General features: G+C 40.3%; 1 protein-coding gene across 11 annotated transcripts; it reads right to left on the bottom strand.

Moving 5' to 3' along the window:
- Positions 1-31: 31 nt before the first annotated feature.
- Positions 32-25716, bottom strand: LOC311249926 (myosin-binding protein C, fast-type-like). Of its 11 annotated transcripts, XM_084341356.1 has the most exons (33): positions 25569-25716; positions 20514-20537; positions 19988-20011; positions 19216-19239; positions 17304-17327; positions 17158-17178; positions 13132-13149; positions 11475-11543; positions 11210-11358; positions 11012-11129; positions 10862-10910; positions 10575-10634; positions 10291-10460; positions 9938-10070; positions 8519-8643; positions 8315-8420; positions 7555-7721; positions 6989-7154; positions 6778-6884; positions 6655-6684; positions 6389-6531; positions 5832-5991; positions 5288-5392; positions 4960-5148; positions 4722-4856; positions 4348-4515; positions 4069-4157; positions 2834-3029; positions 2167-2306; positions 1830-1989; positions 1545-1681; positions 1165-1351; positions 32-183 (listed from the first exon to the last, which is right to left on the bottom strand). In XM_084341356.1, the coding sequence occupies exons 1-33, from the start codon at positions 25588-25590 to the stop codon at positions 158-160; spliced, it is 3441 nt and encodes a 1146-aa protein (XP_084197482.1). In that variant the 5' UTR covers positions 25591-25716; the 3' UTR covers positions 32-157. The 11 variants fall into 11 exon arrangements, with proteins under 11 accessions (XP_084197482.1, XP_084197485.1, XP_084197486.1 ...); XM_084341359.1 differs by lacking the exon at positions 13132-13149; XM_084341360.1 differs by lacking the exon at positions 17304-17327.
- Between the last annotated feature and the right edge of the window lie 1344 nt (positions 25717-27060).

Here is a 27060-nt window from a genome sequence, read left to right as displayed (position 1 = left end):
AAGTCAAATAAAATCAAAATAGATAATTACGTATGGCAGGCATGACTACATTTTATTTGAATCACTCTCAACAGTGTGTACGCTACATACATTGCTACATTCACTGTTCATTCACTGTTTGGTTCATATCATTTCACATTCTTTGCTGTTCGATTTCTCACTTCTTGTCTGGGTCGGTGGCAACTGTGGGACAACAGGACAGATGATGAGTGTTAGGTTTTGTTGTAACAAGCTCAAATGTAAAGCCAAATATTGTATATGTAAGAATCTTCTTCATATCCAAATTCAAACAATTTATTTCTGTGCAGCTGTCATTGTAAACACAATGAGCTTTTAGCTTTAAAGGGGCAATATGTAAGAATTTATTTTGAAAATCATTCAAAAGTTAAAGGTGCACTATGTAAGAATTGGCCACCTGTTCAATTCATACTCCAACATATAGGTGGCAGTATATCGCCAGAGTAACTGCCAACAGCTGCTAAGTGTATTCTGTTTATACATCCATGACTGTAGCTATTGTTAGCTTGTTAGCACAGATAGCTGTGTAGCTAGCCGGACAACTGGGGGAGTGTTGGTGTTTACAGCACTAGCACAGAAGCTTGGACCGCTGGGAGGAAGAGGTTTTCAGGCCCGGGGCTAGATGGCTAGCATGCTAACGTCAGTAGATATCTCTGCGACACAGTAAGTAGCTTTCTTCAACACAACTTAAAAAGTGTTATTTCATCATATTCTGTTGATAATTTTAGCAATCGTTTTTATGTTTTGAACTAGAATTCTTTAGTTTTTTATGTTGTTTGTTTATGTATTGCATTGCAGAGATATCTGCCGAAGTTAGCATGCTAACCAACTAGCCCTGGCCCATCCTGATCGAAAGCTGCTGTGCTAGCGGTGTAAACACTATCACTTCCCTGGTCCCAAAGCTCCCAGTCTGAACTGCGAGCTGCAAGGCTAACTGAGCCAACTAGCTAAGGGCAGCTACAGTTAGCAGCAGTTAGCAGTCACTCTGTTCATTTGACATGTGACCAGTTCTTACATATTGCACCTTAGTGTGCATTAGTGTGTGTCATGTAATCAAAACCTACCACCTAAAAATCGTCTGTGTTTTGCACTACAAAAGAGACTCACCTCGCTCTCTAATTACCTCCTCCTCCCCTCTGTTCTTACCTCGGATGCTCAGCTGGCACTCCACTTCGTCCTTGCCCAGGTCGTTGACAGCCATGCAGGAGTATTTGCCTCCGTCAAAGGTGCTTGGCCTGCGAATGTTTAGGGTCAACACTCCCTGGTTGTTCTGCATCAGGTACTTAGGATCCTCACCGATGATCATCTTGTTCTTCATCCAGACAATCTTAGGCTATGATGAAAAAAATCTTATTGACATATAAATGAGTAATAGATTATATAAAGTAGATTTATTTTTATTACTAAAGGTAAATCTGCGCACAAGTCGCTCTTACAGCCGACTTCAGACTTTCATTTCTTTATGACAACTGGCAGCCTCCACCAGTGAATCATGCTCCACAGGCTACTTTAACATGCATGTTTACCCTGGGGCAGCCTCGGACGGCACAGCTGATAGCAGTGCTGTATCCGGCCACTACAGATCTGTCAACCAGAGGCTGAGTAAACTTGGGCGAACAGGAAACGTCCTTCTCCTTGTAGGGGTTTCGTTTTAACTCCAGGCCTATGGAGAAGTGTGGGAGAGCAGGAAAATGTAGTCAACCGCCATACATCAGAGCAGAAATGTGAAGTAAACTCGACATCTCCAGTCCTGTGTGGGAAAAAAATTCAAACACACACATATTGTACTGTACATAAGCATGTGCACACACCTGTCTTGGCAATGGTAGCCGTGTTCTTGCTGAAGCGCGGCTCCTCGCTCCGGCCGCAGAGGTTTTCACTGTAGACGCGGAACATGTATTCGTTGCCCATGATCAGATCTGAAGCCGTACAGTTTGGCCGTCTGTTGTGCTCATAAACAGTGAACCATTCCTGGAGGGAGAAAATTGGAGCTATTGCATTAAAAAGACAAAGATCACAAATGCACCAAACACTGGCTGGAGGTTATCTCAGCATTGTTGTTGAGCCTGCCGGACCTAAGTGGACATTTTGACAGGTTACTATTGGGACGATCCTGGTGTCAAACGCCACCCCTTCTCCCTCACTCACCTTCGTCTTCATGTCTGCCTTCTGGATGGTGTATCCAGTGACCTCAGAGTTGCCATCATCCTTGGGGGGCTCCCACTCCAGTGCTGCATTGAAGCCCCAGATGTCTGTCACCCTCACGTTCACAGGAGGTCCAGGCTTTTCTGAACAGATCACACGTCAGATGTTCAGTACATTTCAGCTGTCAAACCGAGATACTTTTCAGATACATTTCAGATTTTCTAACCCTGATCCTAACAACATTACAAAGACATCATAACATCAAAATCTTCATATTCTGTTGATAATTTAGGTACATTTTTGTATGTGTTTGCAATTGTGGACTGTTGTGCTTCCATAACATGACATCTCTCAGGCTATTTGAAATAAAATGTCCAAAATACATATTTAGGTTGTTTACTTAAGTTCAGATTTCTGTTCTGGAAAGTTCATTAGATAATGCCTCATTAGCATATTAACCATACATTTTCAGAAAACTTGTAATGCAAAAAATAATTGTCTCAATGTATGTATCAGCTGTCAAAGTTGCATGGTGATGTCTCTCTGTTATAATGTCTTCCCTTATCACCTGGTGTCTTGCCTTAATAGTTCTCACTGACACTGACACATATAGAAACAACATTAAAACACACACAGCGATGGATGTTTCCAGCTGCAGAGACGACCATACCAATGATCCTGATGTCAACAGTGGCTCTGTCCTCCATGTTCTCGATCTGTAGCACCAGCTCATATTTCCCAGAGTGATCTCTCTCTGCTGAACGGATGAAGAGGATGGTGTCTACGTTTGTGCTACGGACGTTGACCATCTTGGGGTCAACGGGTTGACCATCCTTGTACCAAGTTGCGATAGGGCGTGGCTTACCCTGCAAGACACAAAAATGATCCATTGTTCAGGATAAAAGGGAACAGCTTCTCTCAAGTGACTGACGGCACAAGATGAAAAAAAAAATCTATTTAGTTTTCAAGTAGTAGATGATAACTTCTAATGTGTTAGCTGATATAACTCTATTAAGGTCTTTGTAATAAACGTCAGTAAATAGGTGATATGCCCTTGAAGGTCCTTTTAAGCTGCGTTTTGACATTATTATGTCAATCAACACATTTAATGTTCGACTATAGGACATTTGTAAGCTCTTATAATCCCCCTAAAACAGCCACCTGTCCAGAGCTACCTGTCGAATTCATTCTTAAAAAAACGGGGCAGCATATAATTAGAGTAACCACGATCTGCTGCTAACTTTAGCTGCTATTAGCTAGTTAGCTCAGTTTGTAGTGCAGCTAGTGGTCCAGACTGTAACTTGGAGCACCGGGGGAGAGTTGAAACGCCTAACTTCAGTAGATATCTCTGCAAACCAGTGCATAGACATTATAATGTCAAAATTGTTATTTCTTCACATTCTGCTGATAATCTTAGTTAATTTTTGAATATTTTCAACTAAAATTCTTAAATATTGCACCTTTAATAAGCATCTTATAAAAGACCTATAAGGACCTTATTACCTATCAACTAATGTTTATTACAAGGACCTTAATTTAAAGTGTTGCAAGGAATCTGCCCTTTTCTGACAGAGTGTCTCACTAAAGTTGGGTGGGTCATGAAAAGGGCAACCCATTACAATGAATAATAAGTGCAAAGGGGTTTATACAACTTTTCCCCATCTGCAGTAGTACTCCCCACCACCTGTAAATGGAGTTCCTCCTTTAAAGACATAATACCTATATTTGTTAAAGTGTCTCACAGCACCCTCCCAAATGCCCAAATGTTCTTACAAAAACCCTCCAACATCTTTGAACGTAATGGTGCACTCAGGTTTTCTTCCTACAGTTATTTACTATTATATTATATATTGTAGCACACATTAACACAGCCTTTCCAAACCGTAGCACAGGTTTGTTTCTAACCTGGAAGGGGATGACCAGGTTGATCTTTTCTCCGACTTTCCTGATGTACTTTGTCCTCAGCTCACGCGGGAGGCGGATCTTAGGATATTCTGAAGCAGGAAAACACATCTCATTAAGTATTACACTATAAGAGAATCAGGCGCCCGTCTATATAAACCAAAACAAGCGCTATAGACGTTGACTCAAAATGCTTAAGTGCTCTAAGTCAATATGACATGAAATATGTAAACATGTGCTCGTTGACTCACGTCTGTCCACAGCTCCACCTGACTGACTCACCCATGATCTCACGGATGGTGACGGGCTGTGCCAGTCTAGCAGGAGGACTGCGTCCAGCGAGGTTTACTGCCACCACCCTGAAGTCGATCTTCTCTCCCACGGGGAGGCCGCGCACCACATATCCCTGCCTCTCACAAAGTTCCTGGTTTGCCACCACCCACTCAGTGCCTGAAATAAAAGAGAAGTCCATGCAGTATATGACAGAGAGTGGGAATTGATTCTTAGTTGTTGTGTTTTGCTATTGGGAGTCTGACCTGTACCACTTCAGCTATTAAACAAATGCCCTTAAGTTATCATTTGTTTAAAGAATGCTGCTAAATTGTCCATAAATGTTCAAACTGTTATATTGGAAACACAATGTTCTGCCTCATCACCTCCTTCCTTGCAGTATTCAATGACATAGCCATCCAGGCCCCCAGCTCCAATCCTCTCTGGGGCGAGCCACTTCAGGGTGCATGTGTTGTCCGTCACATCGTGCACCGACAGACGCGTTGGCTCGCTAGTCGGGGCTTAAGGGGTAGCAGAAAGAGAGAGATTCAAGAGAAGCAGTAGGTTGACTGGCACAAAGGGAAGAACAGGGAAAGATGGTGTTAAGATGGCTGTGGTACGTACCAATGGGCATGAAGGGTTTGGAGGTGATACTTGGCGGAGACATGCCGATGCTGTTGATGGCAAACACCCTCATCTCGTACAGAACACCTTCAATCATCCTCTTAGCCTCATATGTGGTTGACTCGTATACATCAAAGTTGAGCTTTGTCCATCTGCTGGAGCCTTTCTTCTTCCTCTCCATGAGATAACCTGATAGAGGAGAACAGAGAACACATAACTATGAGTAGAATAAGAATTTAAGACACACATAAACCCGAGCATTTAAATTAATATTTCATATATCCAGACCATTAAACATGAAGTGGTTAAGAAAAAATCCATCCTTTACCTTTGAGCTGTGCACCGCCATCAAATGCGGGAGGGTCCCAAACGATAGTGGCAGTTTCCTCTCCCACTCCTGTGCATTTCACATTCTCAGGGGGGTCAGGCACATCTAAAATGAGATTACAGTTACTTTTAAAACACATAACACACATTTTAAAAAGTGTAGAGAAAATCGGTGACTTAAAGGGGCAATATTTAAGAATTTGAGAGTTGAAATCCTTCAAAAATTAATCAAAATTGTCAACATAATGTGAGTAAATAGCAGTGTTGACATTATAATGTCAATGTACTGTGTTGCAGAAATATATAATGAAGCATGCTAACCAGCTAGCTTGGTGTAAACACTAACACACCCAGTCCGAACCGATCGGTGCACAGCTAAATGAGCTAATGAGCTAGGGCAGCTACTGTTAGCAGCAGTTAGCGTTTATTCTGATGATATGCAACCATTTATTTGTTCTGAGTATGAATTTGACAGGTTGCCAATTCTTACATATTGCCTTTAACTACATGTTATCTGCTGACAACATACCGAGATCTTCACTTACCCACAATCTTCACAAACAGCATGGCCTTGTCCTCTCCAGCAGGGTTGGTAACACAGATGGTGTAGTTGCCCTCATCCTCCCTCTCTGCACTCTCTATGACGAAGCAGCTCAGGTCTTTCCTCGCCTCCACCCTCACACGGCCCTCAGTGTCTGAAACTGGCTAATTAACGCATCGGAGAAGCATGAATTACTTAGCACTAGTAATGCAAATTGCTGCTGTAACTGACTACACTGTAAAATCTGACAAAGTGACTTTACTTAAAAAAATCACCTGATTACCTTAAAACTACCAAACATATCCTGTTTCCATAAAAGGGCACTTTCTGACCATTAACATCAGGGACAGTCTCTTTCCCTGCATCCCTGTACCCCAAACTGCCCGCGGGCACAAATAATCTCTTTGCCTCGGTCGAATCTCAACAGAACAGCAGTTTTTTTCTGGTGATGTAGCATTTAACTGAAGCCCAGTGAAAGGAGGAGAGGAGATAGTGAGCGCTTTGCTAGTTAGCCTGCTGACTTACCAAAATCATACATTCAATTCATTCTCATGTCCATACCTGATCTCCTTTTGACCAAACACAAGTGGGTGCTGGCTCTCCCGAGATCTCCACATCCAGACGGAGCTTGTTGCCCGCCACCACAATGATGGTGTTTTGGGAGACCATGTTTCCAGTGGTGTCCAGGTGGATCTTTGGAGGATCTGGTTAATGGGTAATGAGATAAAGAGAGAGAGAGAGTGTGTGTGTGTGGAAGTGGGTTTGGGATATGAACTATACACAGAAGAGTTATTTTTTTTTTTTATGAACTGAGGTGATTCACCTACCTTGTCTGGGCACATAGTCAATCTTGATTTCTGTTTTGGAGAGAAGAAAAAGTGATTTTATACAGGATGCTGATTATAAATGCTTTCATGATCGTACATTAGTAATCACTTTGTCTCTCTCACCCAAAAAGTTAAGTTTGGCAGAAAGTGACAGAGCGTATCCGTCAGGAACAAACGTGTAGTCTCCAGCATCCTCCGGCTTCACATCATCAATAATCAGCCGATGAAATCTGAAAAGAAGCACCAGAGAAGACGTGATGTGTTGAAAACATCTGCCTCATGAATCTAGAGACAATATGTAGACACATATAAATCTGTTCCTATATCCTTGTACCTTCCGATGTGAGTCATTTTGATGCGCTCGCTCGGCAAGACCTCCACTCCATCTTTGTACCACTTTCCTGTGACCTTGTCATCAGACACCTCACATTTGAACAAAGCCTGGTCTGTGGCCCTGACTGTCAGATCAGCAATGTCCTGCAACACCTCCAGTTGTTTTTCTAAATAAGACATTGGAAACCACAAGAGCTCAGCTCAGGCAGGAGAGACAGTGTGTGAAGGTAGGGGGAGAGGGAGGAAAAGGTTCATGATGGCAACATCTTGACACCCGCTGCCATGGGCTGTTAGTTTGTTTGTAAAGGCGTTAAGCCCTCGGGCCAGCGGTTAAATTCAGCTGCATCCTCAGCACTGAACAGCCCACATTTCAATGACAGAAAACAAAAACTAAATACAGAAGATCTATATAAAATACAGTCTGTACACCTGATTAGAATTCTCTCTTTAGCTAATCTAAAATAAACAAATTCACAATTATTAATAGTTTAAAAAGGTTTATAAACTATTCAGTCATTCAAAAATGAAATAAAAACTCAGCAAGTATATAATATTTTTCAGTGGTACCTTCCACCTCCAGCTCTCCTTTGGTATGACCCCCATTTGTCCAAGCGTGATACATTCCAATGTCGTCCAGCGTGGCCTCTGGGATGATGAGTGTGTGCTTCTTTCCGTCCTTCTTGATGCGAAACTTGGAATCCTTTTCTTTGTGCAGCTCTACATCCTCAAAGAACCTGGAAAAGAATATAAAATGAGCTTAGTCCCATGGGGGCGGAAGGGGAGGAACTTTGCCTGTTTATACAGATATAGATAATGGTGTACCGCTCATCTCTACAATCTAGGAGAACTGGATGGATGAATTAAAGACAATGCATCCTTTACTTTGAGAAAAAGGAGTGCAGGTACCTTAGTATACCAGTAAGCTAAATGCCAAACTTGAACCTTCTACCAGATTATAAGACTGGGATTTGATGCATCCATATACTGTGGATGGCCTCAGCATAATCTAGGACTGAGTGGAAAAAAAGATAGCTGTGCTTCCACAACATTATGACAACAGAAACTGTGGAAACTGGCTTAGTTATTAACTGTGGGATCAAAAGTCGCCAAGTTGATGCTGGTGAGTGTTTGAGGGCGGTCGGAAAAGTAGTTTGATCTCATGGCTTGTCATCAAATGTGACCTCCATAAATGTGTGACGTGAGAACCAAGCAACTTTATGAAACACTGTTAAATGAAAAAGTTTTAGACAGACAAAAACTACACAAAGTACAAGCCATGGCCTAACGCTTGATTGAGCCTTCGTAACTAAATGACTGATATACTCACCACATGACGTGGGCGCCCTCCTCTGACACCTCGATCTCAAACTCCACTCTCTCTCCAACAACCACGTGATAGTCATCCATCAGCTTGGTGATGGTCACAGGGGGCTCTGGGTAGAGCAGAGAGGGATGTTGTGTCACGCCAGGAGGTTTACAAAGTCACATTAAGAATGTCTGCAGGCTTAAAGTTAACAAAAAGATGCTGCACCTTTGACAAACACCTCTGTGAAACACTTGTCATCGCCAACCACGCACTCATATGCGGCATCATCAGCCAGGGACGTCTTATTGATGGTAAGTGTTCTGACATTCCCAGATGCCTCCATGACATACCTTGAAAAGTGACAGACACAAAAAAGTTCAAACAGAGTGCTGAGGTATTTGTTTATCAAGCTGTTGACTGTTGGCTTGGCAACAATGTCCTAAAATTATGGTATTAAAAACTCCTAAATTATTTTGAAAGACTGGATTGTTTTCCAACAAATCGTTTTAATGGGTGATTTTTTCTCACACTCAAACAGGTGTTTATTTGGGGGATCTGCATTGGTTTACATGAGACATAAGATGTATTTGCAGGGCGATGTGCCTCACCCTCTGGGAGGCTCCTTATGACCAGCTAAAAATAAAATGTGTTGATGCCAGCATGGTTTCAGAGTATGACTTTGTGTCACTGATAATTTTAGCCTGATAATTATACAACACTGCCTATCAAGTCCATCTGAGCTTGATGATTAATATGATATAGTTTAACAGACTAATTAGGCAAAGGTTTCTACGTGGAGCTTAGCAAGGTGGAAAAACTTTAACCAACAATAACTGGTGTCCATGTAAAGGCTGCAGCCGGGGAGTCAACATTAGGGGGGTCTAAATCTGCCCAGACAAAAATAACAGCAAATAAAATAAATGTAGTGAAAACTCATTACCATCATTTCTAAATATATTAACATAATATTTTTTTTACAACAGTATCTAGTGGATTATATTAGAAGTTTTTCTTGTGGTTTTAAAGAAAAGTTATTTATCACCTTTTCATGCATGATAAAAAAAATTAATGAATATGATGACTTATATGTAGATCACCACATCTGCAGGCATTTGTGTTTGAGACATACAAGGGCATATACCACTACATATGTAGTTTTACCAGTGATGGAATGTAACTAAGTATATTTACTCAAGTACCGTACTTCATTTTAGGAGCACATTTCTAGATTGATTTATTTTATCAGCAAACTGATTTTAAAAAAATCCACTGATTACAATAATCACAAAAATGCTGAATATTAATATTTATATGTATTCATACTATTTACCACTATAACTTACTTTTACTTGCACTTTTGATACCTAAGTGCATCTTATATCAGAAAGCAAGACCTTTACTCAAGTGCTTTTTGCAATGGTATCTTTTTTTACACTAAGTTTTACATATTTCATCATGTTTTCGGGACACTCTGAGGTGCTCCTGGGCTGGATGTGACCCTCAGGCCACTAATTGAATAGGCCTTGTATATGTTATTTTTCTACCTGAATAAAGGACATTTAAATATTTGGGGGATACAGTCTACCCAATGTTTATAGAGTAATTGTGGTGTGCGTTCATGTGTTTGTGCTTTTTAGGATATACTTGGCTGAGGGTTTGATCTCCTGGCCGTTCTTCAACCATTTGACCTGGACGTTAGGGTCGACGACCTCACACCTCAGGACAATCTTCTTGCCTTTTTCCACCGAGTAGCAAGAATCAAGCCTCGTCAGGAAAGCTGGGGTTAAAGGCAGAAAGGGAGAAATGAAGAATGAACAACTCATCAGGTTCTTCTTTCTACAGTTTCATGATACCCTCGCTCTTGCCTACTCTTTCCTGCTGTCCTTACTTCTCTGTGTCCCCCGAGGCAAAATCTCAGCCCGTAATTCATGTAATTTATACTTCCAGTGCTCCTCTACTTCTCCCCCTTCCTTCACCTCTTGCTTGACCAGACTTACCCTCGCTGTGCTTGGGTTCAACGACCTTCATCTTTTTCAGACGTTTCAGCATGCCCCTCAGGTCAGTGATGCCATACTCAAAGGCGATTTTCTCGTACTCGCTCGGATGGGCACTCTTAAGCAATTCCCACACGTCGATTGCTGGTTCCTCTTTCTGAGGCTTCTTCTTCCTGTTAGTCAAGGAAAAGGGCAAAAGGGACACCAATGTAATTGGAGTGGAGAGGCATGTAAACAATGCTGTGCGGTTAATAATTTTGCAAACCAAAAAACACTCAGCTTCTCACTTCTTAGTGGCTTTCAGCAGAGCACTGAAATCCAGGTCTCCCTCGTCCTCTCCAGCATCCCTGTGTGTGTGGATTCAGACACACAGTATTAAAAAGCATATAGCGTAGGCTAACCTAACTGACATTAAATTGACTGCACTGTCTTACACCCCCTGTGCTGAAAGACACACTCACACACAGTGGAAAACCTTATAAATAGTCTACGTATGCTTTTTCCCCTTGTGCATTCGCTCACGCTCACACAGGCTTCTGAGGCATGCTGAAAAGCAAACCCCCAGTGCACTTACGCCCTCTTGAAGGCAGACAAAATATCTGTGTGCTGCTCCTGCTGTGCAGCTGTAACAAGAGAAGTTGCAGAGAACGCACATTAGGGCTGGATCAGATCAAAACAGCAGCACGTATGGAATCTCAGCAAGCCAGAGTCCATTTCCACTCACCCTCCACAGAGACCTCGAAGGTGGAGCTGTCACACTTGTCTTTTGACGTCACCTCACACCTGTAGCCCCCAGCATCTCCAGCGACCACTTTGATGATCTTCATCTCATAAGTGTAGATCTTGGGGAGAAAATATTACTTCTTAGGAAGAGGACCAGATCACAAAGTGCATAAAATGAATGTCTCTGTCTATCACACACTTTAGTGTTTCTGTCATAGGTTTCCTTGAACTGCATGTGTTTCCCAGCCTTGCTGCCAAGGTCCAGCCACTTGCCCTTCAGCCATTTCATGGTGGGTTTTCTCGTCAGGGTTGTCGAGTCCACCTTGGCTATGAGAGTCACATCCCCTCCTGCCATCCACAAACAACAATTACCTCCTATAATACTATGTAATCAGGTTACACAATATGGATTGCAATAGTTTCCCGTCTGTCCTAACAATTATTCATCCATGTGCGTTTCAAACCTGCAACCGCGACTACACTCTCTGGTGGCTTCTCCAGGAAGAGCCCAGTGAGCTCAGTCGACCCCGGCTCTGAAAAGAGGGAGAAAGAAATTAGATCACTTGCTCTTTCGATTTTGAAATACATTTTTGATGGATTCAGCTAGGACAAGCACTGAAATAAAAAAACATACAGGAGCACTTAAATGGCATTGGCAACATTCACAGTGTGCGACAAACCAAAGAGCGAAGGACACGGGGAAGTTTTCATGGAAATTCTGAATCACACACAGACTGTGTACATACAGTTTATATGAAACATAACAAACACTACATGATAAACCACAGATGAAGAATGAAAAGTAAACAGTTTCTCCATGAACAACATACTCACTTAAAAAACATGTTGCATTTAGATGCTTAGGTCTTGCTGTGCTGTAATTTATCATTACCAAATGTTCAAATCAAATGTTGAAGCTAGCATTAACATATTTATTAAAACAAGCTGTATTATTGTATAGGTTTGCAATACAAATGGCTATTTAATGCTTTTCTTGCTTATCACATATGTCATGACTTTTTTTTAATAATAACATTAGAGCATAAGAAATGTGTAATGTCTGTATCCATAAATAGCATCCATTAGCCATATGTATTTCCAAAATGTTTTCTGACATTATAATCTAGTAGTTAATGATATTGTCATTACTGACAAGAAATATGTCTGTGCTAGCATACTGCACTGCCCTAACGTTAGCTAGCTGGCATTACCAGCATTAACGTTTGCTAGATAGGATTAGCAACATTAGCTAGTTATGGAAAGCCACATTTAGTGGCTGATGTTATCAGAATCAGAATCAGAAATACTTTATTATCCCAGAGGGGAAATTGTTTAAATTAATCAATAACCCCTTGAACAAGTTAGGCCAGAAAAGCTGTTTTCTGGTCCAATACCATACATTTGTAAATTTGACTTCCATCTTTGAGTTCCTTCTATGCTTCCCTGTGGCAAAAGTAATTACAACAAAGTCATCGCACGCAGGGTTGCAGTGGTAAAAATAAAAAGTGGGTAAACTGTGTCATCTGGCTAAACTGTCTAAGTAATGGTAAACTCATAAAAAGGCGAGTAAACCCTGTGTTTCAGTTGAAAGATGTGGGTAAACACAACCCCATTACAAGTTATCTGACCAGCACAACTCGGTTCACGACACATACTGTACACGGGCAGGAGAGCAGGCAAGCAAAAGTCACAGTGACACAGAATCACTCAGCAAAGTATCATTAACAGATTAAAAGGTGCAGAATGTGTTAATGAACTCTGACTGTGCCAAATATAAAATGTCAAGGCAAGTGCACCTGCTGACCTCCATATATACGCCCGTTCTAACCATATCAAAGACTAAACATTCAAGGTGCAAATCAGTTAACAGTGCATACTTTACGTCTTTACATCGGCATCTAAATAAAGACAGACTGTACAGTGCAAAACTTTGCAATTGCTCACCTGGCAAAAAAAAAAATTCATCAACCATACCAACAGCCAACCTCTCAAAAATATATGATCTATTCATATATCATATAACTACACATACTGTAGGATGCAAACATCTGCATTTCATAACATCATGTTTGCATGCATGGATAGTAGCAGTCCGGCACTGTGCCTTCAGCTCATCCTTACCCTCATCTGCGTTTGTCCCTGATGGGAAAAACAAATATCCCTGCTTAACAAATGGAAGTATAACTATTCACTGTTATACTGTAACCATAAGTCAGTTGAAAACTCATGAGGTAAAACAAGGCAATTACAGAATGAATATTCTGTAGAATTATTACATTAACACAGCACACAGTGAACGGCAATCAAAACATAATTTTACACGTGAAAGTAAGATCATGACTGTTATCGATCACAACAGAAAGTAATCAAATGTGTTGATTACACTTCTAAACTTGGAATACATTGAAATTACCTCGATTACTTCTTTTGGACTGATATTGCGAGGCTACTTGTCACAAAGGAGTCAATTACTAGTAAAAACTAGTGAAGTGTAACTTTAAAGACATTTATTATTTTTTTCTTTAGAGCACTGACAAGTAACGGATATAAAAGTCTGTATTAAAGTTTGTTGCGTTAAGATACCCTCAGGTACAACTCCGGGCAAACTTTTATGTTCTTAGAGCATTTAAATGTTTCCATGGCAGGAATTATATTTTAAAAGAATTGGCAGGAAGTTCCCTCTAACATTCATTAGAAATACTGGTGCAAGTGCCCCAAAACAGTCTGCAGTTGGCCAAGTGAAGATAATCCCCCCCCCACAAACACTACACCCCCAGGGCTCTGGCTTTAAACAGCCTTGGTATGATAAGCACTTCCCACACAGAAATTCTACTCTAATAGACACACTGACGGCAAACTCGGCATGATGCAATTCCCTATCTGGAGTCGGGACATGGGATCAAACGAATGGTAGACATGAAAAATCAGCCTAAAATCAGTGGTTACTGTGTTTAAAGTGAAGATATCCTCCTGCACAGCTCTCATACTGTATGATTCTTTATTATTCCTGTGCAAGAACATCGAATTTTATAAACTCTAGACGCCAGGAGACGATGTTTGGATCTTCATCAGGACAAAAATGATTTTTCATTTTGTGCATTTGCCCACACTGAGGCTTTGAAAAACTGCTTTTTCTTGTCGTTTCATTTTGTGCTCATTTTCTTCTGCCTCAAACCTCTCTCCTCTTCAATAGTGTTAATGGGAAAAAAGCCTGATTTCATAAAACTAAGGTAAATGGCAATCTTTGTACTTGGCGTGTTCCCACAGCTAAAATTGGATTTGGATGGTCTGTCATCTAAATAGGCTGAGATGTGACCAAAGAAAAGCACATCTCCTCAGGTTTCCTTCTGAACTTTACTCAGCTGCTGCCTTGGGATTAGGCCTGGCCACGCTGCCAACCAGCTAAAATGTTCAACCATAAATCACTTCACCATGTAAAATCACCATTTTGCTAAACATAGACTGTTGTGGACAGAGGTTGATGCTCAAGAGATACTGAATAGTGCTCCCACGTTTCCCCTTGTCACGCTCAGCCACTGTGCTTGTCTTTCCTTTCCACTAAAATGTGTCTCCGTTCACACTGAGCTCCGTCTGGAACATCTGGCACACATTCAGTGATGGCTGTTTAATGACAGGCGGAAAGGATGATAAGATGTGCACTCATAAATGCTGCAAAGAGATAAACTTTAGAGAGGAAGCTGTGGTCACATCATGGGACCCGTTCCCACGAGAAATTTATGGAGGGAACATCCAGGACAGTAACTAAAGTTAACATTTAATATCCTCACCCTGGCTGCTTGACCCCTCTCGTCACTCGGCAGGCCTTATTCCAGGGCAAAGTTTCATGGCAAAGCAGCCAACCGCCCAAAGATAGCAACCTTGTTGTGAGGACACAAAGCAACCATGCCAGCTTTGTAGAGGTCTACCCACCTGTCCTCTGCATGCCCTCAAGCCCATCATCCAGGTCTTGCCTCACTGGCCAAAAAGCCTAAAAGTAGCGGTCATCAGGTTAAGTCATCAATCAGATAGAGCATAATGTATCACTCTGTGCCCCTGAAAGCTGGCGGACTGAGGCAGCTTCATAGCTTCTGGATTTCACTTGAATAACATGAGACGTTGTAGTCTGGCATCATCAGATCAATTCACAAATGTGAATTAGTCTAGAATCACTTTTGATTTCCAAAGGGTATCATCAGCAGGGGCAGAACAAAATGTATATGTATATAAAGTCCATGTATCAAACCTGCCCCATATTGGATAAACAGTTGTGATTGGCACGGGACAAGTCGGATGGAAATCTGTCTGAACGAGACGGGGGCCAGATGTATCTGCCAAAGCAAATAAAACACGAGCTCGCCTGATTGGTCTGGTTCCCAGGCTAGAGTTGTGGTTCAACCCCAACCTTTTTAGACAGTTGACTTATGAATCACGCGGCAAGGCTGTGATGCACAGCCATGGTTTAGTTAGTAGACACTCTCCAGGCATTTAGACTTAATATAAAGGATGAGACATGGCCCAGGATACAGAACTAATGTTTGGAGGCATTAAGTTTGATGTGCACAAAATGATATCTCGGATGACTTCACGGGCTGAGCTCTCCTTGCAGTACAGCAAAACATTGAGTTGAGGAGTTACTATAAAAGTGTCATCACATCAGATGACACTTGGTATTTTAGCAGCAACAGCTGCCATTGTTCTACAACTGACTGTAACACATAAACCACAGCTGTGTTTCCACTCATTGTTAAAATTGCCAGAGGGACAAATGCAAAAGAGAGCTGGTCTCATAGGTCACAGATGGGCAGCACGCTTCACATGGAGAAACTCTGACTTGCTGACAGAAAATAACCTGCATAATGTGTCAGTGAGGTGTGTGGCAGTATCACTAGATACCAGCATGACACAACAGGGACCACTTTAGCCAGCTCTAAGTTTTCTCTTTAACACAACTAAGGATCTGGTGACTTGTAGGCCTGAGGTGTGGCTTATTCTGAGGGTAGCTGCTAGACTGGATGTGAGAAGCTACAAGCTCTTAAGGGGGATTTTTTAGCAGGGATTTTCATGGGATCCGGAGGATATGAGCGCTGAAACAAGCAGTCACCCTGCATACTTATACATTTTGGATCTTGCTGCAGCTCTGTGGTGCACAGCAGAGGAAGGCTTGTCTTGCAGCCTGATGAACTTTGTTTGCATTCATTTAGCAGTAGTGAGACAATTAGAAGAAGATCACAAAGGTGCTAAAGACGGTTTACATAAAACCATGGAAACAAGCTGATTTTAAAGAAAAAAAAATCTTTTAAAAGCCGTTTATCAAGTCCAAATTGAAGTAGTCGAAATCCTTTCAAATAATGAAATAAAACCGGATCCGATTAACACTTCATATATTATGTGACATCTGAACCAGCACATAATACCAACACTCAAACCATACTTTTGGAGGGGCAAAAGTAAATTAGCGGCAGACACATTAATATAAACCTTGCTCTTTTCTTACCCTCCCCATCAGTTTCCGATTCTGCTGCAGACAAGGAAGCACACTTAACTGAATAAAGCAGCTATGAAGCTAATATTTTCGTTGTTGCACAAGAAATATGTCCAAGGTGCAACAGAGACAAACAAACATAAAAACTGAAGCACCATGCACCATTACATCTCAAAACATATTTCATTCACAAGTTGAGGTGGTTTCCTTTTACATGTTTAGTGTAAACATGTCTCTGCATGCAAAAAATAAAATAAATACACTGATAAATTGAACACAACATACGACAGTAAAACGTCAAAAAAACAAAAGAAAACGTAAAATACAGTGCTGTATACTGTACGTGGCAACACAACAGTAAATTACAAAACTGACCATGTTGCACAAACTGTAAAACCAAACCAAGCTCAAGTTCACTCATAACATATATACAGTATATGTATATATCAATCCAATGATGGAAAACAACATAAGGCATTCAACGTGAAACATATAATCCTATTATCCATGTCATTAATTCATATATTCATATTTCATTCATATATTTGGAGTAGACAAAATGCATTATGCAGGTCATCAATACAGTTCAATACAATACAGTTCAATACAATTAAGTTCAATACATAACAGTCATGCACAGACTAATGCACAGGATTCTGCCTTACCTCCATCTGCTGGGAGTTGATCTACGGAAAATGAATGACAATTAGCTTATATAGTAATTATTCACTATTTTCAGTCGTAACTGAGAAAGCTGAGGAGAAATTTGATAGAAAATGCGTATTATTTCCGGACACAAAGCGGTGCCTACCATCTCCTTCTGGCTGCGGATTAGCTGGGCAAATAAAAATAATTATCAAGTCACTGAAATTAAAAAAGATGATGAAACCTGGACAGTAGTCATTTGGGAAAACCACAAAGACATCTCTGACCAACGAAAGATGCAGATATTTGCTCTCACGTCACATGCCTACATGTAGGAAAACAGTTGACAAATGTGGAAAATGCATCCAGTTGCAGTCGGTCAGAGTATATTAAAATCCACACAGATGACTTGACTCTCGTCTGCTTCATACACGTGTATAACTTCTCTATAATGCACAATTCAAAAATGCTTAACATTTCATAATCAACCAAAGAAAACCGAACATTGATTCCCATTGGACTGGTCCTTGACACAGCAAGACAGAGAGAAAACATGGATTCACATGATGCTGCATGTCATCACTTCACAGATCTCTGACACACAGTACACTGCGGATATGAACTCAGCAACCCCATACACAGTTGTAGTCTCAGCTTACACATGAGACACATGCTGTAGGCTAGCCATGAAATGCAAACACGCTGAATCAAAGTTGACAAAGTTAAAAGTAGGTAAATTGTGGATTATTTGCGGACACTAAGAGGTGCCTACCATCTTCTTCTGGCTGTGGTACAGCTAGGCAAATAAAAATCATGGTTTAGTCAATGAAAACGGAAAGATGATGAGACCTGGATGAGAACTTAAAATTTTGGAAAATCGCAAAAATAAATGAGGTGCCTACCATCTACTTCTGGTTGCGGATTAGCTGGGCAAATAAAAATTATGGTTATGTCATCGAAAACAGAAATAAACGGATCAAAGTTGCTGATATTTGCTCGTACATGCCTGCAGTGAAATGTAACACAAAGGTCAATGTCGAAAAACACAGTCTACAGATGTGGAAAATGCATCCAGTTACAGTCTTTCAGAGTATATCAAGATTCACACACATGTCTTCTCTTGTCTGCTACATACAATGTGTCAATCCAACATGCTAAACAACTCAAATCAACTAAAGGAAACAAGAACATTGATTGGACAAATCATCAACACAAAACAAAACAGAAAGAAAACATGGACTCAAATGATGCTGCATGACATCGCTTCACTGATTTCGGACACTAGATTGTTAAACACAATTCACTGTGGATATACAATCTGCTACCACACAACAGATGTAGAGGCTGTAGAGGCACATTTGACATAAACATCTGTCCTGAGTGATCACAAGCGAAAGGCTTTACGCCCATTAGTTCACACACGATAGATAGATAGATAGATAGATAGATAGATAGATAGATAGATAGATAGATAGATAGATAGATAGATAGATTAAAGAACATCAGTTGAAACAGTGTGCTCAAACAGCTGCTAAATGTTGGGTGTCTAGACGCACTTTTAGGCACTGAAGCTAAGGTCATAGTGATGTAAACTGAAACTTTTTACGAGGACAGTAAAAACTTAATGTATCGCATTTCATGTCGAATTTACAAGAAGGCATGAATGATTTAGAATTTGTCACAGCAGTGTTGCAGCCTGTTGCCAGGGCTTCTCCTTCTTGTTTTGCGGAGGATGTAGGCGGTCCTTTAAAGTGGCCCGGGGCACCTTTTCGGACTCGCTGGTAAAAGAATGTGGTCACTTACGTTCTAGACCAACTCCGAATGTGATCTGAGTGATCAGATCTCAAACATGTCATCAGTGCATCTTGGGATGTGTTCACACCTGTGCTTACGGCATTCAACTTGTGATTTGGTCACTCAGAACGGATGTTGATACCAGGTCAGGACAGTAGTTTCAGCTAACACATGCTGTAGGCTACAGTAGCAACGAAATGCAAACACGCTGAATCAAAGTCGCACGATCATTGAGAAAGTTAATAGAAAGTGTTTATTATTTCCGGACACTAAGAGGTGCCTACCATTTTCTTCTGGCTGCGGTATAGCTGGCCAAATAAAAAAATATTGTTAAGTCACTGAAAACAGAAGATGATGAGTCCTTGACACCATCGCAAACATAAAACAAGAAGTTGCAGATATTATCTCAAACTTCACATGCCTGCAGTGGAATGTAACACAGAGGTCATTGTAGGGAAACAGAGTTTACAGGCATGGAAAATGCATCCATTCTTACATGAATCATTTCTACAATGCAAAGGTCCAAAATGCTTAACAAATAAGGCAACAGAACACTAATTCATATCCTATTCCTAAGTAGTCATCAACACAACGAAACAGAAAGAAAACAGACATGAACAACATTCACATGATGCTGCATGACATCACTGATTTCTGACATTGTTACACACAATACACTGAGGATTGATATTCTGCTATGTGGTTTCAGCTGACATATGTGACGCATGCTGTAGGCTAACTATGAAATGCAAATATGCTGAATCAAAGTGGCAGAATAATTGCATTATCCCTCTTCAGCAGCTTCATGTTGCCTCATACAATGTGATTGACTTATAGGCCTATCTTCTTGACTCGGTAATTGCTCTACTTATTATCTATGTAGCAAAACCACTTGTTCGGTATTATTCAGATAATTACCCTGACTGATTAGTTTAAATGCATTTTTCAGCACTCAGTTCAAGTCAAACCCACTCCATGTCACTTATTAACACAATTTAAATGCACTGAGTCACAAAAAGAGAGAGAGAGAAGAAAAAGAAAAACATTGTCCCTCACCATCTTCAGTTGGCTCCTCTGGGGCTACAATTAGTGGATTTTTGTGAGAAATAGTGATTGAAAAGTTACACCACGGGAGCCCCAATGGAAAACACATACATTTGACACACTACGACAGCTGAGCTGCTGGATATTATCAGTGTGTAGACCACACTCAAACATGGTTCGTGTAAACCAACATGATTTCTCATTGTGACGCATGTGTTGTTGCATAATTCAAGACAGATGAGTAAACAGCTTCAGCAATCTGATGATATACACTATACCAGATGTCTGTGGCTGAACATATAGATCATACACGTTGGCATATGTGCATAAAATAAAGACGCAATCCTGATAAAGAATTAAGTTGACCAATGAAGGATTGGTGCGTGCTGGTTAGACGCCGTCAGAAGTCAGAGCCTGTGTGTTTGACACATGATATGTGAGCAAAAGTGAAAATGTGAGAGTCATTATCAAGTCAGTGTGCGATAATGTAAGACACACAAAAGGTCACTATGAAAACGGCGTGGAGCAGCTGACTTACCGGCACCCTCCCCCTCCGGTTTAGCTGAGAGATAGAAACAGAAAGAGGCGACGATTAGAAGCGTGCACCACAGTTATGCATAATGAAAACAGGGTTAGGGTTAGGGTTAGGGTAAGGGTTAGGGTTACCCTAACCCTTTGGAAATATTGTTACTGCTCAACTTAATTCAGGTTGTCCTATATATCTTAAATCAGTGAAGTGATGACAGATCTTGAAGCATTTGATCACACCTACTTCATGATATTTTACTGCATGTTTGTCTGAAACTGATGTGTGCACTGTTATTTTATTATGTGGTATTTCAGAAATGTTTAGGCGATATTAAATTTCATGGTAAAGCATGAAATTTAATCTTGGAAACCAAAACTCTAAAATAATACCTACCAGGTAAGAGGATACATTTTATGAAATGGCCATCTTTAAAATGTCTAATATGCTGGCACAACTCTTTGAAACTGATACCAATAAAATTTAGCACATCATCTTTCCTTCTGATTGGTGCATTCGTTTGGTCCGATTGGAGCTTCAGACGACAGAGTAGTCAATTTGTATGGAGTTGGAGGAGCACTGTCGGTGTAATTGTTGAGACCTAATTCTGGTTTCAAAGAAATTCTCAACTGAAATAGAGGCAGATAATATACCCTTACTCCTCGTGTGTCTCCCTGGAGGTCACTGCAGATGCTGGTAAAGGCCAGGGACGGTATCTTATGACCTCCCTGAAGTCGTGCCACGTTCTCATAAGTTGAAAACAGTTTCCTTGAATAGTCGGACCATTTGACCCTGCTTGCTTTACTGTTCACCTAAGGCTTGTCTTCTAGGTAAACTAAGCCTTTTCAGCATTGTATTTAAGGCTACAATTGTACAATTATGGTTTTCCCATATGGCTTAATGCATAACAGCTACAATATATCTCTGATATATAGTAGTAACAAAAGCCACAGAGTAAAAAAATGTGTCCTTTGTCAGTGCAAAAAGAACATTTGGTTCACACTACAAACTCTTTACTTTGGTGTAAATACTTCATACACACGTTGTGAGTGCACCTGCATTAAGCATAAATCTGCATCAGCATCTGCTAAGTCAGTCCTCTCGGGATGAGAATCTTGATCATCTCCAACAAGTTTGCGATAAAGCCGGGTAATGAACTTAGAACAGCTGTTCCTCACAGTTTAAATGTTCCCCTCAGAGACTGTCTGTGGTTTCATATATTGGCAAAGCTGTCAGAGTTGCGTTAGATAATATAAAATTAGAAGCAATGCTTGTTGGGTGTTTTTTTTTTTTTGTTTGTTTACTCAGGCGAGATTTCCTTCTTCCATTTTCTTCCTTTTTTTTGTCACTAACAGTGTTGTAAACAAGCCTTCTTCAGCACTATGTACTGTATATCCACTGGTGGAATGTAACTGAGTACCTTAACTTCATCATTTACTGTAGTACAATTCAAAACGGTGAAAAAAAGAAAGAAAAAGCTACAGCTCAACCAATTACAACAGTAAAATCTTTTAAATGGCTGCATCGGTAACGTAATTATATAATTTTTCTGCAGTGAGTACTCAACTTTTAATACTTAAAAGGGGCACTATGTAGTTTTGGAGAAGAAATTGAAACGCATAATTTTAATATTTACATTATTAATGAGACAATAATACAAACTCAGAAATAGTTATTTATTCAATAACTGAACAAACAATCTGTTCTCAGAGGAAAATAAGGTCCCCAGAACACTGTTTGAAGCTAGAAAGGTGGCAGGGTCCGCCAAATATACACAAAGTAAGACAGTATGAAACTGTGTTGTCCTTTAAGGTCAGTTTATTTATTCAGTTTATTCAGTCATGAAAACGAAGAGTGTTTGTTTATTTAGTTTGTTTAGGCATAACAAAAACCAGTCACTGAAGATCTTTCACTTGTCACAGAGTTCTTTTACAGTGTGGTATTCATACTTTTACTTAAATAAAGCATTCGAGAACTTCCTCCACCACTTTGTATATCTTTGTTTTCAGTTCCATTTCATTTATAAGTAATTCATATTTTGGTGTTAGTACTTTCTCTATCTTAATGGTCCTTTGAGGGCCTTTGAAGTAGTGCAGGTCTTCACCGCACTGTTTGTTTACCCCACGATGTTTGCCACTGGCAGCTTGATTTACAGTGTGTGTAATGCCCAGGCATAAAGAAAGCTATTGGGTGTCCTGGCTTAATTGAACCTCTGATGACCTCTGTCTCAAAGTTGGTGAAGATATATCAGCCCCACATAATTTAAAACATTTATATATCATATAAAATGTATAAATGTCATCTATCTATGTCTATCAAGTTACAGGTATTAGCCGTCCACAGTTTCAATACATACGGAGTTTGTGCCACACAGGTTTCAGTTACACGTGGAAAAGTTAAGGACTTGTCCATCAATTTGTGAATGACATGTTCCTATCACATTTTTTATCATCTTTCGGACCCCAGATTGTGTCTGTGAAAGTTATTTATAAGGTTTATTATCCCCACAAAATAATCATTTAATGTTGTGTTTATATCCTAAATAAGATAAACGGCGTTGGAGGAACCCCTCAGTGACTTTTGGTTCAACTTGCCCCTGGTGTTTAATCAGGTCACAATGATGAAAGGAATTCTGACCGTCAATCATGCCATCGCCTCCAACCACTGACCAGAAAACTGTCATGTGCTTTGATTGACTACATTGGGAGCTACATCACATTCAGCAGGAGGCATCGGGCCTGCTGACCATGACAGAACTTTCTAGACCAAAGTGAGGGGATTACATAATGATTTATCTCAGGCTGGACGCCAAATTGGTTACAGCAAACCTGATATGCTTGGGTGTGTAGGAAAGTCTATGGACTTATGAGGAAGTGGAAAAGGTCAGGGGTTATTGCGAAGTATTTTTAGCTGCTAGCCGAGGGGGGATCTGTCTGCTCATTGAGCCAGCACTGAGAACGTTTCAACGAATCTTAGGTAAAGATAAAGAAATAATTCATATTGAGCAGGCTAAGTTAAGGGTGAAAATGTCGCGTCGGATTTTTGGAAGACAAATATAGTTGTTGAGCTGTTTAAAATCATGTTTTTCTTCAAGTATCACATGGCGTACTTCTCAGAAACATCAAATAGAGTTACATGTTACAGTGGCAGGTCATCTGACCCTCATACTCAAGGCTTTGCAGCTCATTTTGGCTCAGAATGACAGAGCAGCGGGTGGTGCAGACATATAGTTAGCAAAGTGGAATCATATCTTTATTACATGGATTAAAGCTGTGACTGTATATGGTGAATAAAAATATTGTCTGGTTGTTATTCTGAGATAAAAATAAAGCGGGACTGGCTGGGATCTGTAAAAGATTAGCCCAGGGACGGATGTAGAGAAGAAGACTCGAATAGTGCGAAGTAGAATTAGGAGCAATGTGCTAACAAGTCAAGCAAAGCTCATTACATTCGTTATCACAGCACGGTCGGTGTAGAAATTAGATGAAGGGGTATGAAAGGCTCAACACTCTTCCCACAATCTTGGCCTGCAAAACTCATCTCCACTAACTGACTCATCTGCTATGACAGTCTCTTATCTTAGGTTTCTGTCAGGTCAGTGATTTAAAGCCGCACAGGGTCTGAGTGGAGGACGGATGGCTCCACAAAGGTGAAGGACAACAGGAAACTATTTCTGAGAAAGAATGGTTCACCCGAGTATGCCAAATTCCAGTTTATGGCTGAAAAATGAATTTGACTGACTATTTAAAGGGGCACTATGTTGTTTTGGAGAAGAAATTAATTTTTTTTTTCTTTTTATTTACAATATTAATAAGGTCATAAATAAACACCATTTTATTCAGTCATGAAAGCATAAAAGCATAAAATGTCTTTCACAAAACTACATATTGCTCCTTTGAACTATGGAAAATGAGTATGAGCAATTTTAAATTAGCAAAAAACATAATCAGACTCTAGTATATAATTGTAATTGTTTACATTAGCCTTCTGAATTTGGCTTAAACATGCAAAAAAAACTTCCATGTAGTAATCCAAGAAAAACGAAGCATAAAAATGTATGATGCAATGTTCTTTTTTTAACCACTGCGCGTGAGGCAAGTCAGTTACTGAAGCTGTGAACTGAAACCCAAGCAGGCCCTCTATACAGCCCAGACACTACCGCACACAGATAGCTGCAGCTGTATAGGTAGGCCTGCATACTGCACCCTACCTATGAACCTTTTCACGTCTGTTAGGAAGCTTTAACATTTAGTCAAGAAGGGCTGTCACTAACATACTGACCCCGATGAGGTCATAGCAGGTGACTATGTGATAATTTACGGCCTTTCAAATATTCTTTAAGCACGGATAACAACAAGGAGGCAAGGTGGCAAAACATTTGTCTTTATCAGATGCTGAATCGTTTCAGCAACTGTAATTTAAATGTCATTGTGGTGATCACATTTTTAAGAGTTTGGTCTGTTTTGATTTATTGCCCTTTTGACATCAACGTTTGACTTTTTTTGGTTTTGTCTATTCAAGCTTTTGTCTCACTGTGTATGAATATATCTTCTGACAGTGAATGAAAATGTAACCCTCTACTTTCCACTTTACTGGTTGTTGTAAGTTACATTGAGCAATGACATCATCTGATATTTTTGGTTTCCTCAGCACCTTTGCAGTAAACAGCTACTGTGGCTGTCACATGGGGTTTAATTCCCCAGACTGAACATTAAACTTTCATCTCAACCAGATTTAGTCAACTTTTTCTACCTTATACCGTAACAGCAGGTATCATGCTCTTTTCAAGACAGGCTTAAACTCCTCTTCAGAACCCAATATATGTATTTTCCTCGTCAGATCATCATCCTTATCCTTTTTATCACACACAATACCACAATACAATCATCCTTTAAAAATATCAGAAACAATCACACATATAAGTAGTATCTATCTATTGCAGGCAAATAAACCTCACAGAATCCTCCATCCAAATCAGGCAAATTCAGTCATCAAAATATTTCACTGAACCCCAAGTCTCCAGACTAATTACAATGAATTATGCTTTCACAAAAAGTATCTGCATACCTGCAGGGACTGGCTCAGGCATGGTTATTCCTGTGTCTCCTCTTTGCTGCTTGAAGACTGAGGGGCTTGTGGTGCTTATTCCTTTTATTTCTTCCCCTCTCTGTTATTCAAAGCTCTCCTGGCACTCAAGTCACCCACACCCTCCAGTGAGCGAGCAGCGCGGGAGAGACTGACGACACCCTTAAGGAGTTCAAGAAGAGAGGCACTCAGAGCGAGAGCATGATAAGGTGGAGAGACAAGAGGGTGAGGTGGTGGTGAAAGGGATCTTACACATTTATGATGAGATTAATGGACTGACTAAACCTGCTGAGTTCTAATGTTCGCTGGAGAAATACAGAATACACCGAGATGACGCACAACCAACACGCTTTATGAAACTTGATATTGTGTTTTGTGATGTCATGCTAATCTTTTGATTATCACCTCCATTTTCCCACATTAAGAGGAGGATCAACTCGTATTTGCAACTCATTTTTGGGATGGCTGTAGAAGTGAGAGCAGAGAATGTGGGCATGGGCAACAAAGTATTAGGAGCTATATCCAGTATACTATCTGTTACAGATGCTTGACACACAACACATTTAGAGCACAATGATCTGATCAGTCATTTCCCAGACTCAAATAATCATTTTCATCAATTTTATCATTATGGATTGAGTTAAAGTGGTGAGGTAATGATGGGTACATGTTGTGTTTTTTTTAAATGTTGTTAATACTATAAAATGTTGCATGCAGCCACACAATGTGTTACATGTATTGAATATGTATATATGTATATGAAGCATTTATATCTACTTTACTTTTCTGGCAGAGAGTTAGAGGAGAAGATCAATACCACTCTCATGTATGAACGCTACATAAGCTTCAGACAACAACAAGTTAGCATAGCTTAGCATAAAAACTGAAGGCAGTGGGACAGAGCTAGTCTTGCCCTCTTCAAAGCGAAACCTGCCTACAAGTTAACACATTCTAGGTACAAAAGATGAAATGTACCGCCGTTCACCATTTATCGGGGGCCGTGTGCAAAAAATATTCTTTGACCACTAGTAACTTCCTGGAGTCTACGCTGGTAGCAAATGGTTTTGTGTCCTTTGGCAAGAACCAGCCAAGTTCCCAGGCTTTGTGCTTAGCTAAGCTCATCTGCTGCTGGCTGTAGCTTTATGTTTACAATGCAGACATGGGAATCATTTAAACAACTCTCTGCAAGATTGTGAATAGGCGTATTTCAACAAAAAATTGTATAAATAAAAGCAGCAATAGTAATTGCTTTAACTTATCACTTAACTGAAGTAAATACTGATTGCACAGTGTAATGGCTTTAGGAAAATGACACCATCTGCGTATAGATCGGTTCCATATAAGGCTCTAATTCACTATGCTATTCAGTCTGCCACCAGGCTTGATTTTTCCCGGGGAAAAACAGGTCATCAAGCATGTCTACCATTGCACAACCAAAATAGGAAAATATATCGTTTTACCCGTAATGTTGGAG

This window comes from Pagrus pagrus, assembly GCF_965226575.1.
Source record: "Pagrus pagrus genome assembly, chromosome: 21".
NCBI lineage: Eukaryota > Metazoa > Chordata > Actinopteri > Spariformes > Sparidae > Pagrus > Pagrus pagrus.
This window is presented reverse-complemented; position numbering and strand designations above follow the sequence as displayed.